This window comes from Camelina sativa, chromosome 8, assembly GCF_000633955.1.
Source record: "Camelina sativa cultivar DH55 chromosome 8, Cs, whole genome shotgun sequence".
NCBI lineage: Eukaryota > Viridiplantae > Streptophyta > Magnoliopsida > Brassicales > Brassicaceae > Camelina > Camelina sativa.
Window position 1 is genome coordinate 23,481,024 of NC_025692.1, and position 16,027 is coordinate 23,497,050.

At 34.9% G+C, this 16,027-nt stretch overlaps 4 protein-coding genes across 5 annotated transcripts; 2 read left to right on the forward strand and 2 right to left on the reverse strand.

The window, feature by feature from the left end:
* LOC104708133 (probable plastid-lipid-associated protein 7, chloroplastic) lies at nt 274–1,969 on the forward strand. 2 transcript variants are annotated; one of them, XM_010424635.2, is made up of 5 exons: nt 274–934; nt 1,001–1,099; nt 1,195–1,239; nt 1,348–1,404; nt 1,490–1,969. In XM_010424635.2, the coding sequence occupies exons 1-4, from the start codon at nt 422–424 to the stop codon at nt 1,384–1,386; spliced, it is 696 nt and encodes a 231-aa protein (XP_010422937.1). In that variant the 5' UTR covers nt 274–421; the 3' UTR covers nt 1,387–1,404; nt 1,490–1,969. The 2 variants fall into 2 exon arrangements, with proteins under 2 accessions (XP_010422937.1, XP_010422936.1); XM_010424634.2 differs by having other exon boundaries at nt 276–934; nt 1,331–1,404.
* Nucleotides 3,329–5,826, reverse strand: LOC104708135 (actin-7). The gene is made up of 5 exons (XM_010424636.2): nt 5,667–5,826; nt 4,980–5,045; nt 4,487–4,880; nt 3,784–4,397; nt 3,329–3,693 (listed from the first exon to the last, which is right to left on the reverse strand). The coding sequence occupies exons 2-5, from the start codon at nt 5,037–5,039 to the stop codon at nt 3,628–3,630; spliced, it is 1,134 nt and encodes a 377-aa protein (XP_010422938.1). The 5' UTR covers nt 5,040–5,045; nt 5,667–5,826; the 3' UTR covers nt 3,329–3,627.
* LOC104708136 (protein IDA-LIKE 3-like) lies at nt 9,451–10,132 on the reverse strand. The gene has a single exon (XM_010424637.2). It carries the CDS (start codon nt 10,029–10,031, stop codon nt 9,714–9,716), a length of 318 nt encoding a protein of 105 aa, XP_010422939.1. The 5' UTR covers nt 10,032–10,132; the 3' UTR covers nt 9,451–9,713.
* On the forward strand, nt 12,930–14,525 carry LOC104708137 (U-box domain-containing protein 28-like). The gene has a single exon (XM_010424638.2). It carries the CDS (start codon nt 13,070–13,072, stop codon nt 14,312–14,314), a length of 1,245 nt encoding a protein of 414 aa, XP_010422940.1. The 5' UTR covers nt 12,930–13,069; the 3' UTR covers nt 14,315–14,525.

The window sequence follows — 16,027 nt, forward strand, 5'->3', positions numbered from 1 at the left end:
AATAAATAAAAAAAACAACCTAATTTAGCCTAATCTTGTCCAACAAGTGAAAGCAAAGCTCCAAACTATGAAGAAAAAATTGAAAAATTATAAATACAAATTGGGAAAACCTTCTCTTATTCAAATAGAAAATAATTTTTGACAAAACAAATTGTAAATAAATAAAACCAATATGATAATTTAAACAATTGTTTTTTTTTTTCGTATATAGAAATGAGAGATTTGCTTAATTTTATATTTGGTAATGGCATAGTTGTATGTATGGTGGTGATAGGATTACTAAAAAGATGAAGATAGATAATAAAAAAAAAACAGTGCATTCTCCTCCCCACAAAATCATTGTACAAACAATTATCATCACTTACCTTCTTCCTAAGCTCCTATCGAGTCACGAGAGAGATTCTGGTGTGACAACTTGGCAATGTCGAGTAAGCTTATCCAGCCACCAACATCAATAGCAGCCTCAGGAAGAGCAATCTCAACAAGAACACCAAACGCGAAGGTGTTAGTTTCTTTCAGCAATCACAATGGCAAAACGATGAGTTTTAGTGACAACCCAATTCGTCTCAGACCCATGTTCATCGGCAAAGTCACAGAACAGAGCAGCTCTTGTTCCTCCACAAACGAACAACAAGAAGAAGAAGAAGTAAGAACAGTTTCACAGATTAAAGAAGAGCTCTACGAAGCTCTTAAAGGGATAAACAGAGGTATATTCGGAGTTAAATCGGATAACAAAGCAGAGGTCGAAGGGTTGGTGAAGCTTCTTGAATGTAGGAATCCGACGCCAAAGCCGACCGGAGAGCTAGACAAGATCGGAGGTTGTTGGAGACTCATTTACAGTACAATCACTGTGTTGGGTTCTAAAAGAACCAAATTGGGTCTTCGAGATTTCGTCTCTCTCGGTGATCTTCTTCAACAGATCGACATTGCTCAGGTACTTAGTTGATGACGTTTTTTTTTCCTAAGTGTAATCATCTGAATTTTTTTGGGATAAACGAAGGGCAAAACGGTCCATGTGTTGAAATTTGATGTCCGGGGACTGAATCTACTCGACGGCGAGTTTAGAATCGTCGCTTCTTTCAAGATCTCATCCAAAACGGTATAGTAATTAGTTTTGGCGTTTTTGGTTTCAGATTCTTCGAAAAAAAAAAAATCACGTTTTTGATGGGAATTGCGTTTGGTTGTTTGTTGTAGAGTGTTGAGATAACTTATGAAAGCTCAACGATCAAGCCAGACCAGGTGTGTGGGTGTTTTTTTTTTTTTTATTGCTCCTACATAATCAAATTTCTATTTATGGGAAGTTTCTTGATTTGTGACTTGCTGGAATCAGTTGATGAACATTTTCAGGAAAAACATGGATCTTCTTTTGGGGATCTTCAACCCTGAAGGATTATTTGAGATTTCGTATCCTTTTTTTTGGTTGAAAGGTAACAATATCGTTTTATTTATTATATGATTATGGATTCCTTGATTCTGAGAATTTTTGTAGATATTTAGATGAAGATATACAAGTAGGGAGAGATGGGAAAGGAAATGTATTTGTTTTAGAGAGAACAGAGTAAACCCTTAAATAAATACAAAAATAATAAAATGTTTTACATTCGTTTTTCAAAATCCCGTTTCCCATAAGAAGAAGTTGCTTGTTCCTCAAGAATTTTTTCAACCTTTTTCCTTTGATTTGGTTAATGTTATGTTATCTATGCCATCAGTATTTCCTCTAGCAGTGTTGCAGGGGTGCTTTGGCTTTTTTCTCTTTTTGGTGGGATTTTTTTTGAAACACACAAATCTAGATTAGTTTTTTTTTTTCTTTTTTTTTGTCTTGGGAATATTTGTTACAGTTTATTTCATTATTGGCATCAGTCATTGTTCAATAATACTATATAACTTACTATTTAGCTTGATCTCATTTGTGTATAACTGTATAATAATGTATAACTCTAATGGATTTTAGAGATTTTTCTTGTTCATCTATGTTTATGTTTGAAACAGTCATGGAAAAAACAACTTGCTTTTTTTCGTTTGAGAAGAATTAAGACAATGGTAACAAATGGGCCTATAATTTGGGATTTGGTTCATACACTAACTAATGGTCCTTTCTTTTTTTGGGTACCAAATATCTCCTCATACAATAGCTTTCACGTTCAGACTACAGTATTACTTGATATTGGTATGGGCCTATACACGGCCCTCAGACGAGAAAAAAAGTATCTAACTCTCCTACTTATACTTTCGAAATTAAAACATGAAATGATTTAAGCACTACTACAAACAAAGACAAATATGTCTGGGGCCTCAAAAACCTACATATAAAATGGAGGTCCCGGAATAAATTTTCGGCTTTGGCTTGACTTTCTAACAAATATATAGTACTTATAATTCGAAAATGGGAAATTCAATTAGGTTGGTCAAATCTTTCTTATGTTTAGCTACCATCTATTTGGATGGATATTGAATAATCTACTAGGACCCTTTCTCAGTTGTCAAATTCTTTGTACCGAAAGTCAGTCGATAAAGAATACATTAGATTCTTTGGAAGATTCAATAGACAATTGAAAAAATGAATACAAATAAAGTCGGCAACTACGCATTTCAGTGTTTATGAGTTGTCCAATTGGATCATTTTTTTTTTTCAAAAGTATCGATAAAGTATTCGGGGTGATTTGGCTGGACCGACCATTTCACGTCTTTCCAGTTGTGGGGACAAAATTTTAACTAGCTAGGAAGATAAAACAGATTGTGATGTTTAGACATTTGGTGATTTGAAAGAAACGAATTTCCAAAAACTTCCGAAGGCGTAACCAATAATATACATGTCCACCTAAAAGGATTAAAACGTGGAAATGATTGCTACTCTCCAAAACGTAACATTTGGAGTTGAAAAGGGAGGTTTAGATGGAATATTTCACATTCAATCCATTCTAATCTTTCAAAAATGGTTTGCTTCCAGTGGTAACGAAGGAATGAAACCTTCTTTTTAACCAACAGACGCACTATTTTTTTCTGTCAACCAACAGTTTTTGTTTTTGCTTACTTTGTCCGTTCAGGTAAATTACATTACATTAGGTCATTTGTTTTCCAACTAATCAGATCTTGCTTGTTTCCTTAATAGGTCAGATTCTTTTCTAATTTTTCCTTCTATCCCATCAATTGGCCTAACCACACGATTTTTGCTGAATCAAACATAAGCCTTCCAAGTTTATTTCTTATCTAATTCATAGGCTCAAGCATTAACATAATCACTGCATTGAGACTTGAAAAAACCGTCTCGTAAATAAAAGATTGAAACTTGAAAGCATCCCAACAATATTTATACTGAAAAAGACCCAAAAAATGAACCCAAGGACAAAATATAATATGATATTTTTTTTTTGCTTAAAGGACAAAAAAACCAGAATCATCACAAGCATCCTAAAAGAAAAATAGAATAGGAAAACAGAGATAAAACTAAAGTACAGACTTGTTGAGACATTCAAAAGGTTCTAAAGAGAATTAAGAAGAAAAGAAAAAAAAGACAACCACATAACAACAGATAGTTCAGTTCCCCATCTCAACTAGGGAATATAGATTTGTAACAAACTCACCACCACGAACCAGAGAGAGAAGAGAAGAGAAGAGAAGAGAGACAACTTAGAAGCATTTCCTGTGAACAATTGATGGACCCGACTCATCGTACTCTCCCTTTGAAATCCACATCTGATTCACACACACACAAGCAAAACAAAATGTTAGCATTCTCACCCTCAGGTTTTTGAAAAACAAGCAGAATCGGTTTTGTTTTTTTACCTGTTGGAAAGTGCTGAGGGATGCAAGGATTGATCCTCCGATCCAGACACTGTATTTTCTCTCGGGTGGTGCAACAACCTTGATCTTCATGCTGCTAGGTGCAAGTGCGGTGATCTCTTTGCTCATACGGTCAGCGATACCTGGGAACATAGTGGAACCACCACTGAGAACGATGTTTCCATAGAGATCCTTCCTGATATCGACATCACACTTCATGATTGAGTTGTAAGTTGTTTCGTGGATTCCAGGAGCTTCCATTCCGATGAGCGATGGCTGGAATAGAACCTCAGGACAACGGAATCTTTCAGCTCCAATGGTGATGACTTGTCCATCAGGTAGCTCGTAGTTCTTCTCAACTGAAGAACTGCTCTTGGCTGTCTCAAGCTCTTGCTCGTAGTCAAGAGCCACATAAGCAAGCTTCTCCTTTATGTCACGGACAATTTCCCGCTCTGCGGTTGTGGTGAACATGTAACCTCTCTCAGTGAGGATCTTCATGAGAGAATCTGTGAGATCCCGACCAGCAAGATCGAGACGGAGGATAGCATGAGGAAGAGCATACCCCTCGTAGATTGGCACAGTGTGAGACACACCATCACCAGAGTCGAGCACAATACCTATTGCAAAAAAAAGAGAACGATTTGTAAGCACAGACAAGTAAGAAAAAGAACATTACTCAGATGCATGTCTAAAGTTGAGAACTAACCGGTTGTACGACCACTGGCGTAGAGAGAAAGAACGGCCTGAATAGCAACATACATGGCAGGGACATTGAATGTCTCAAACATGATCTGAGTCATCTTCTCCCTGTTAGCTTTAGGGTTAAGAGGTGCCTCTGTGAGAAGAACCGGGTGCTCCTCAGGGGCAACACGGAGCTCGTTGTAGAAAGTGTGATGCCAGATCTTTTCCATATCATCCCAGTTGCTTACAATACCATGTTCAATCGGATACTTCAAGGTAAGAATACCTCTCTTGGACTGAGCTTCATCACCAACGTAGGCATCTTTCTGACCCATACCAACCATGACACCAGTGTGCCTGGGACGACCAACAATACTTGGGAACACTGCTCTCGGGGCATCATCTCCAGCAAAACCAGCCTGTGCATATATAAACAAAAAAACCATGATCAGAGGTCTACAAATGTACAACAAAGGACGCAGAAACATTACTGAAGCTAAGTAAACAGTCTAACCCACCTTCACCATTCCAGTTCCATTGTCACAGACGAGTGGCTGAATATCCTCACCATCGGCCATCTCTCACTGTAGCAACAAGCGAAATAAATTAGAGAAACTCATCAAGTAAATGCTACAAAACACTGATTAACACCATCACTGAATACATGCCTAACGAATCAGATCACAACTAGCTGCAGTTACCAAAATTCAATCATAGCTTAACCTACTGATGATTTTAATCACATCAGGCAATATAGCTTAGCTAAGTCAGATAAAGTTGAAAAATCTGGGTTTACAAACTCCACAGATTCACAGATCTCAAAGCCAAAACACTTGAAAAAATCACTAGTAAACATCAACGCATGACAGATCGAAGATCAAAAACAGATCAATCGAGGATACAAACAAAGCCACGAAGATCATTTCGAACTTTAAAAAAACAAGTTCCACTTCACTGAAGAAACAAAATTAAAACAACAACAAAAACAACAGATCGGACCCAAGCGAGATGAATCCTCAAACTATATAGATCTAACACATAAAACCTAATAAAAAAACTCAGATCGATCCAACAAGCACCGATCGAATCACAGAACAACAACCAAAAGATAAGAACAAACTATTTCTCATAAAAACTCAACGCATGCTTAACAGATCTAGCAAAATCGGTAGCGAGAAACAAGTGAGAGCGGATCTAGGACTCACCTTGAAGAAGAAGAAGAAGGATGATACAGAAGATTCGAGAAGCAGCGAGAGAGAGAAAGAGAGAGAAATGAAGGAAAACACACAATAGCGGCAGCAGCTAACACTTCAAGGGAAAGTGAAACGAGTATATGGGGTGCTAATATATAGCTCTAGGATTTTTCTCCTTTTTTTCCACTCTTTTTTTTTTTTTTTTTTTTTTTTTNTTTCTTTATCATTTTCGCAGAAAAAAAAATTAAAAAAAATCTGGGAGAGACAATGCTATGGTGACCTGGCTTTCACACTCTTTTTTAGCTCACCGACGCTTCTACGCCGCCGTTAGATTGTTTTGCGATTGATCTTAGCCGTTGATTTATCATTCGGGTTCAAATGAATCAGCCCGCAAGTCACGGCTAAGGTTGGCTTTGGCTTAGGGTTATATCGGCTCGGCTCATGTGGTTCGGACAGCGTTCAAACTTTTATTCTCGAAATAACAAAAAAAAAACTAAAAATAGTAGACAAATAAATAAAAATAAAATAAAACTATTGCAGACAAACGGACCCTTGTGGTTTCTCCCGTGACCGTTTTTGAAAATCTATGGAATTTTTAATTTATCTTCTCTATTTATTAGTATTATGCTTCTTTTATTACGATTTCGTCTTTCAGATTTCAAACTTCAAACACTTAACATTTGACGGGGTTAAGAAGACTGTTGCAACAAAAGAAAATTGAAGGGAACTTTGTATAGTCGTTTTTAGCACAAAGATAGGCGACTTGTTGTATTAGTCAAAAGGCTTCATAAGTTTCCCCTTTGAGCGTAGTCTATAATGAAACCCTAGTATGATATGTGGACATTGTAATATTATTTATCAAGAAACATGGTATCAGTATATTATATTAACTGGCCATAAATTTTAACATTAATAGTCTCACGACATGTTCTTCTGTCGATTGATACTATAGATTAATTTGGTATATGTCCAAAACAAGTTACTTGCAATAATTCAAATATTAATCACCTTTTGGAATGATTAAAAGCTTTAAAAATTAATCTTTTTGAAATAAAGTTTTCATATCCCATGTTGGAAAGCATGTGCCAAGTTCTCTTACAAAGTTGGAAAGTGGTCTAGCTTGGTTGGCCACTTAAATAATCAAATTTGTTATATGGCTACTTTTTATATATTTATCATTCTCATTTATTTTCTTGATTTTTTTTTTTTTTGTCAAATAACATCACCAGAAAAAGAGAGAGAGAGAGTGGTAAAAGGTAAATTCAAAGGGAAGCCAAATCAGTCATCATTTGTAAGTTGTATTCCAAGGAAAGATATGTTGAGCCACCATTTCCACTTTACACTGATTGCCAAATTTTGAATTTTCTTACCGTATACACACAAACCATCGGTTATGCCTATCAGAATTTTCTTTTCGATGGTGGAAATTCCAAGATGACTCGATTTCCAATTTTTCCATTGGTGGCCATTGGCCAAAAGTTTAAACGGCCAGAATATAACGGACTATAAGAAGATCAATATTATATAGTTGGCCCTAAAGATGTACCAATTTGGGCCCATCTACGAACTCCAAGACCCAATGATCCAATTATCTTTACAAATTATCGGTTTGGTCTTGTTTGAAATTTATAAACTTTACAAGTTATAAGAAAATTTACCAAGTGTTTTTGTCTACTGGTTAATCCATCACTTCTACTCGTTCACAGTGCTGGGCCTGGGCAGTTTTCATAAAGAGTCCATCAATTGATGAAACAGCTTCATTCCTCGCCTTCTTCTTATGAAGAGACTTGTGAACTCTTTTAGAGAGTATGTGTTGAGTCTGCAAACAATTTTTGAAACACGCGTGTTTATTTGATCGCGGTATCGTTTGTTGTGTTTGTGTGTTTAAAGGTGATTTTTAGTTATGTCCTTCATTCGTGGAGGTTGTCACTTGTTAGAGGAGTTTTAATGATATAACTCGTCAGGATATGTACAAATCTTTTTGTATGCATGATCAAAGTTCGAATCAAATACGCTTTAAAAAATCAATTTGAATAGTCTTTTATCATATCCTATTCAATGTTGTGTTCTATTTTGACCACATAAGTTATAAATCAAATAAAAACCAGACCCCGAAGAAGTGCATGTTATCGAACATGAGAATTCACTATACTTGATATATAGTTCAATGGGTTATAAATAAATATCGTATGATCAATAATGTTATATCAATATATCATTAAACAAATTATTTGAGTCTTTCGTGCGAATATGTATGTCGCGTGCATTTGGATACATATGGTCAACTAACGAAAGATATATGTAAATGGAAATAATCGAGACTCGCCCTATCAATGCGGGGTACACCGCACGTGTACGTGCGCGTGGACACAAGTGCACACGTACGCATTTGGACACATCACATGCCCGCATATAAATGTATCCATCCTAAATCCATATAATACACTCTAGCATTTTTTGTCACAACGTTTTCAGCCACTTTGGCTTATTATTAATTTATTAAATCTCACACGCATGCATGATTACTATTACAAACTAAAGCATTGCAGCGGTGACCAAATCTTCAGAATCTAAAATCATTGTAACAAGACGTCAAAATTGAATAATAGTAGTAAGTTGTTATTAAAACCGGTGTCATGAAATCTTTTAATATAAATAGATGTGGAAGTACTTTCAATTCGATTTATCAGTGGGCTGATCAATTAATTAAGATGTTTTATTTAGTAAGTTAACAACAATTCAAACGTTGCTAGCTAATAAAAACTATTGCTGTTAGGACGTAGAACTATACTTGAATAATCAGAGACGTTATAGATTATGCATACAGTACGTGAGTTTACACATATTGAATATATACAATACAACCCATTTTGGGAATTTTTAGGTTCTATTGCTTTCCCCTTTTATGGGAACTCCTTGCTTTACATTTCTAACTAGCTTATCTCTATAGCTCACGCCTGATTATATTTTTAAATGACGTAAACTAAAGTTGTAATCGAGACAAGAGAGTCAAGGGACCCTATTGTTCATGTAAAGTATATTTCATCACATGGAATTCCGATAAAGTTATTCAAAGTTTGAATGAGAATCAGGGGAATATAATTGATATTTTTGTATAAAAAAGTACTATTAATGACACTAGTTCACTAACCCCAAAGAAACGTTCCAATGAACTTCTGAAACTCGTAGGAGAGATCACATCAAATCCTCCAATTATCTGCAGCCGTTGGTCAATCGTATTCACAACGACTGGACTACTCAGTGACATTACTGAAGAAAATTAAACAAAAAGATACATCCAAAGTAATCAATTATGTATATACGTCCAATCTTAATCACACGTTTTAGCTAAGAACATATATACCTTTCATTGCTTCGTATTTTTGAGAAATGACAATTTTTCTACGCACGAACACACATTATCTGTATTAGTCAAATTTAAGTCCATTATATTTTGGGAAATTTTGCATTTCAAGATATATATCATATTTTAATATGCTCAATACTTTTGATATTTTTTCTTTATGCCATGGTCGAATTAATACATCTTAGTAAAACATCAACTCAAGCCAGTGTTATAGCTTCCGTTTGTTATTTTTATAACTCATAAGAAGAAAAGTGAATATAAAGTAACTAAGCTTATATCAATAAATTTTATACCAAACGGATCGGCGACTTGTATACAGTATCTTAATAATTATCCCCGGTATGATTAATCCACGATTAGAATATGATAAACATGTCGTATATAAAATTTAGATACCACCGAACTTTCCTTACTGGGAAAATCAAAAGGAGTTAATAATAATTGTTTGATTGCAAAAGGAGCTTTCTTTCCTCGCTTTTTACACTTATACGTACGTGCAATACATTTAAATGGATCTAACAAGTTCCGATATAAAAAAAAAAAAAAAAAAAANTATCCACAGCATTGCCCATAAATAAATGAAACTGAAATCTATTTACATCAGTCTAAACCAAAATCAAAAGGGGCAAAAATTTAAACCACATAAACTTACAAAAGTAAAAAGGATGATTCATTAACCAAACCTTTGAACTTCAAGGAGAGGACCGAGTCGTCGTAGTACTACTCAAACCGATCTCGTTATGTTTTCTGGAAGGACCAGAAGCTGGAACCGGAAACTGACGTGGCAAGGACCCCAAGAACTGTCCACTTTTGTGATCTTGTACTTGACGATGAGCTTGATGAGGTGGCGAAACGACGGCGTCCTTTTCTTTGGGTGGCGAGCTCGTGTAGAACACGTTCGTGGTTCTTGCTCCATTGCAGCAACTCAAAAGGACAAGAAGAAGTACATGAATAGGGATTGTTCTTCTGAGTTGATGATATGTTCTTGATCTGCAGTATCGAGAAGACATTGGTGAAAGATTGGAGAGGAAAAAAATAGAGGGAAGGAGGGAAATGAATTATGTTTTGAGGGAGTTTTGGGTGGAAGTATTTAATATTTAAAAGGGTAGATTTTGCTGATGGGTGTGATGGAATGAAAAAGAGAAGGTTTTGAATTGCTGACAGCAAGAAATATGGGCACATCAAGAGAGAGCGATTGTGATTGGAAAGATGTTGACTTGTGGTTCTCATCGTGTTTTTATTTATTTATTACTTATTTATGGTCTTATTCATATGTTTTTTTTTTGTTAAGGAAACCACAGTACCTAATTAATCCAAGTATCTAACTATATCATGGATTTTACGTCGTTATATTAATATCTATACTATATGTTTAGGGATGTTGTCACGGAAAATTTAATGTTATATGTTCTATGAAGCCGTGTGATTGGTTCCGTTTTTTTTTTACGAAGATGAAGAGTATTTTATTTCTCCTCGAGCAACGTTTAAATCGGACACCTCCGAATTATCTCCTTTGGAAGCACAGACGTTTTTACTTTTTACCACAAAAGTACCTACATTTGAATTAGAGCTAAAATATATGTGAATGTTTGCCCAAAAAAAAAAAAGAAAAAAAAGCTAAATATATGTGAACAAGTTATCTCAGGGAAAGAGTAAAAAAAATGTTGTGGTGCAAAACCAATAACGTCTCTTTATAGCTCCCTCTTTATATGACCCACGAGACAGAAAATATGGAGGAAGACTCCTTTATAGCTGTCTTTAATTAGGTTCACATGTCAGTAATATCACATTTCCTTATATTTCTAATTTTGTTTTGAAATAATATGTATTATGTGGATTGAACTTATACTACAACACAATAAAATCTCACTAAGATTACATGTAAGTTGTAACTAATTAATTATCAAGATTTCTAATTTCTTATATAAATACATTTTCATTTTTTTCTATAAGAAATACTATCAATTCATCTTCTAGTGATTTAGAAAGAGGGGACAAAGAGAAGAATATGAAAGAAAATAATTAGTGGTGGGTCAAGGTAGAGCCTTTTCATTTCATGTTATGTCAAAATTTTCTGTTCATATAGCTTGACGACAAAATAATAATAATAATTTCACATCAAATTGACTATATTATAGTGTATTCTAACCTTTTAAATTTTCATTGTAAATACTAAATACTATAATTAAGGTATTAAACAAGTATCCCCTAAAATATTATCATTGTACGATTCCCGCGTACTATTGTCAATGTTTATTATGGTTTGACTATATATTATGATAGTGTGAGACTTCATCGGCTAAACGTCTACTTTTAGGATTACGAAAATCATGTTATTTTTTGGTATACTAATGTTAGTACCTTTTCGTTATAGGATTTATAGGCAACTTAATAAGTTGTATCATTCAGTTATGTTTTATCATAAATGTTGAATGCAGATAAATAATGACGATACTAACCTTTCGTACGTACAAATATGTCAGAAGAACGAAGGAAACCGAATAGTGTCAACAACAACAAAAAAAAACGAAGGAAAGTAGGAAACCGAACACATACATTAAAGGCACAATAGTAGTTATGTCAGAACAACAGTCAATAAGATCTATAAAGCTTGTCCTAGTTCCTAAAATTCCTAATTATTACTGTATCAACAACACTGTTGACATCCACTATTACAAACCGAAGCAACGTTCGTGCAATTTTGCCGATCATTGCTTCATACGTTCTCATTGAAGTCCTTTTTTAATTAAACCGAAAGGTGGTTAAAAATAACAACTGTTGTGTTCAAGATTTTATTCTTTTTCTAAATCTTTTTTTTTTTGTTTATCAAACTTTCTAAATCTATTTATGATGGCATATTTGAACACGAAAAACGTAAATTTAATGGGCCTCTATTGGCAAAATTATTATATTGAATATGTATTTGAACGAACGGAAGTTTGTTTTTTAAGAGGCCCATATAAGGTAACTGTGGAAGCTCGTAGTAAAATGGAACTACACCTTTCATATCGTGAAAAGTGATTTTATGTATGGCCAACATCATTTGTTTCTAGTTTTGTCCACATAATACTACTAGACAATACGAGCTTGGAATGTCACATACTCACATTCATCTTGGCTCTAACTTCCGAGGTAATCGATGAAGACTTTATTTTTAAGTGGACTTTGAAAAAGGAAAAGGAAGCAACAAAAGTTGCTTTAAAGTCCATAGAATCTGTCCGGTCAATAGTTCAACTCCATAAAACGCATTTCTTTTATAAATTTTAATTTACAAAAGACATGAATACAACAACAATTCTTTAAGAGACAACAATACGAGTATTTAATTTACGAGAGGAACACACAGATCTGACGAAATCAAAAGGTTCCCGAGTTTCCTCAGGCGGTGCAATTTTAAAAAGGGACAAGTGGGATACTTGCGTGATATATTTAGGTGGGAAGCATTTACGCAAATCTACACCGTCTGGCTACTATTATCAACGGCTGAGATGTACCACCAATACAAATTCTAGTCTTCCTACTACGCGCGCCGAAAGACAAAACCTCAGACTCAACTCTTTGACCAAAAGCGTGTGACAAGGAAACACGGAAAAGTATTTTATTTCATGGCTTTTCTTACATTTCTTTTCAAATAAAAACTTATAAAGATGTCACAAAAGTATTTTATTTTTGATTCAGGAATATATTTTTACATTTCCCTACACTAAAAACTATATTCCAAAATTATGATAATGTATATTCCAACGTTGTAAAAGTTGATTAATAAATTTGGAAAATAGGAAAACCACTAATAAATTTTAAAAAATTGTGATAAGAATAAGATTGATAAAAATAAAATAGTATTATCAAGTAGTAGTTCAAAAAGTGAATTTTGACGTCAGCATAGTTTGACTCACTCTCTCATAAGTCATATCTCATCTTCTTAAAACCAAACCCACACGAGTCACACGACTCTGTGTCTCTCTCTGTCTCAAACTCAAAATCAAAGATTTGTTCTTTATTCTCTCTGAAACTCTTTCGCCGGAGCAAGCCCGAAACAAAAAAAAATATGAGGAGCGATGATCTTTACATCACCACCGTCCCTTGTTTCTTCCAATGTCCAATCTCACTTGACGTTATGAAATCTCCCGTGAGTCTCTCCACCGGCGTTACCTACGACCGAGTTAGTATCCAGCGTTGGCTCGATGGTGGCAACAACACTTGTCCCGCCACGATGCAGATTCTTCAAAACAAAGACTTCGTACCTAACCTAACTCTCCACCGTCTCATCGATCTCTGGTCCGACTCCAACCACCGTTATACCGGTTCTCAATCTCCGGAATCCCATACTCCGACGAGAGACGAAATTAACGATGCAATTGATCGAGTCGGAGATAGTGATCACGACGCGTTGTTGTCAATGATCCTCCGATTCGCTAGTGATTCTGACGAGAACAGAGAGTTCCTCGCCGGAAAAGATGGTTTCGTAGAGATGCTTGTGGATGTCATTAGCCAATTAGATTCCACAAACTTCTCCGACTCCAAATTACTACTCGTCGTAGAGGCGGTGAAGATTCTGAGCATGATCCGTCGTAAAATCTTAAACCGGAGACGGTTATCGAATCTGATCTTAACCAACGGTAGAGATTGTTTGACGTCTTTATCTCTATTAATTAAAAACGCGGATCCAAAACTGAAGATCGATTGCTCCGCCGTGCTTGAGTTTATCGCCGTCGACGCCGAATCAAAGCTCTTAATCGCCGAGAGAGACGAAATCATCACCGAGATTATGAACTCGATAAGCTCAAACTCTGATCCAACCTTAATCGAAGCGAGCTTATCGTTATTAATCGCGATCGCGTCTTCAAAACGCGTGAAACTCGCGTTAATCGGAAAGAGGAAGCTAGTCACGAAGCTCACGAGTTTGTTAACGGATCCAACGACGAGCGTTTCAGCGACGGAGAAATGCCTAAAGCTTCTCGAAACTATCTCGTCTTGTAAAGAAGGTCGATCGGAGATTTGTGATGGCGTGTGCGTGGAGACGGTGGTGAAGAGGCTGATGAAAGTGTCCACGGCGGCGACTGATCACGCCGTTACGGTTTTGTGGAGCGTCTGTTATCTTTTTAAGGAAAAGACGGCGCAAGATGCCGTTATTAGAACTAACGGCGTTACGAAGATACTTTTACTTTTACAGAGCAATTGCTCACTTACCGTTAGGCATATGCTAACGGATCTTCTTAAGGTGTTTAAGGTGAATTCCAGATCTTGTCTTTCGGTATACGAAACCAAAACGACACATATTATGCCGTTTTGATTGATTTTTTTTTTCTCCCATATAAATTTTTTTAGGGATTATTTGTTGGTAAAAAATATATTCAACTTACACGAAAGAATAGTTTTTGAAAGCTGAATTGTACCCGAATGAGATTCAATCTCATAAGATTTGTTGTCATGGTGACGAACACACAATTCAAAATGTTGTATGTTCTAAAATGGAATGGTTTTAAGTGGGGTCAGTTTATATTGTTTTTCCGATTTCATGATTATGATTTGACTTAATAATCCTATTTTATTTATTTCATTTTTTAGAATAATATGACTTAAAACAATATTTATATTATCAAGACTTACTCTCGACTCTCAAGTAACGAAAATCAGAGTGGTTACGGTATTCTCAACTCTCAAGTAATAAGGATTATAGAGGTCACGGTTTATCTTTAGGTCATCTTTTTGGTCTTCCGGCTGAACAGGAATCCAAAATACAAAATGTTAATCAATTATTTTTCAAAAGTCTTAACGGATTACCGTTTACATAGACACAATCTACATATTAATATCAAAAAGCTCTAATACGATTATGAACACATTATCCACATGACATTACTCTCATCATAAAGTATATCTCAACATTGTGGTTCAAAATCACAAGATGTTTTCTTTTTTAATTGTTCATTAAAAATTTGTGCTTTTATTTCTTCTATTTTACCTCATAAGATATGGAGTTTGGTACAATTCCATTAATGAGCTTGTTTAATTTATTTTAAACTAACATTAATTATTAAGTTAATTAATGACATTTTACAATTTTATGTGGCTTTGAAAAGAGAAAACTAAATCTCGTTTTAGTTTAACATTTAATTTCGTAAAAGTTGTAGAGCGGAGGGTCTAAGTATTTGGCTTATGGTATATCTATATATTTTCAAATGTTGATTTAATGTGGCTGTTATTTTTTGGTACAAAATCTGTTTGATTATTTGTTTCACATGTACATATATAATTAAAATAGACTTTTGAGTTTTGTCCATGGACACTTTGGGCAAATAGAGTCATGGAAAGTCAAAGAGATTGATTATAATCTCGAGTTTCGGCTTTCATAATTAGTTTTGCAATTGTTCTGTTTTGCAAGTGGTGTATTTAATAATTGCAATGTTGATACTTAACCAGAATTTTATGTTTGGACTTGCAAAAATCATATAAATAATAAATCATTCAATATACCTTAGTCAATACAAACTAAATTTGATTGATTAAGCAGTCAAAATAAACAGGATTTAAAAGATTACAAGAAGTGGATTTGACATTTTGAGGAAGGTTTAGGAAAATTAAAGAGGTCTTCGGCCACTTGCAATTTCTTGTCATCATCAACCTTAGCACCAACTTCCACTTTCATATATGTATGTATTATATACAAACTTTGAGGATCAAAGTTTCTAGCTAACGAGAGTTATTCTGTGAGTTTTTTTTTTCCATTAATATTTCCAACTTTGTTGATCTTTGACTAGGGAAATTTCATCACGCCAATAATCGAAGCAATGACGCATCATCGGCAACAAACAAACAAAGTGCTCATGAATGAAATACAAACAAATCCAAGGGCGGATCCACGTTAGAGTAGGGAGGGCAGTTGCCATTGTCAAATTTTTTTAGATTAATGCTATTTTATAACAGTTTTGAATTATGCCCCTGGTAATAAATGCTTTTTTGTCCATGTTACTCAGTTTTTTCTATATTCACACGTTTTTTACAT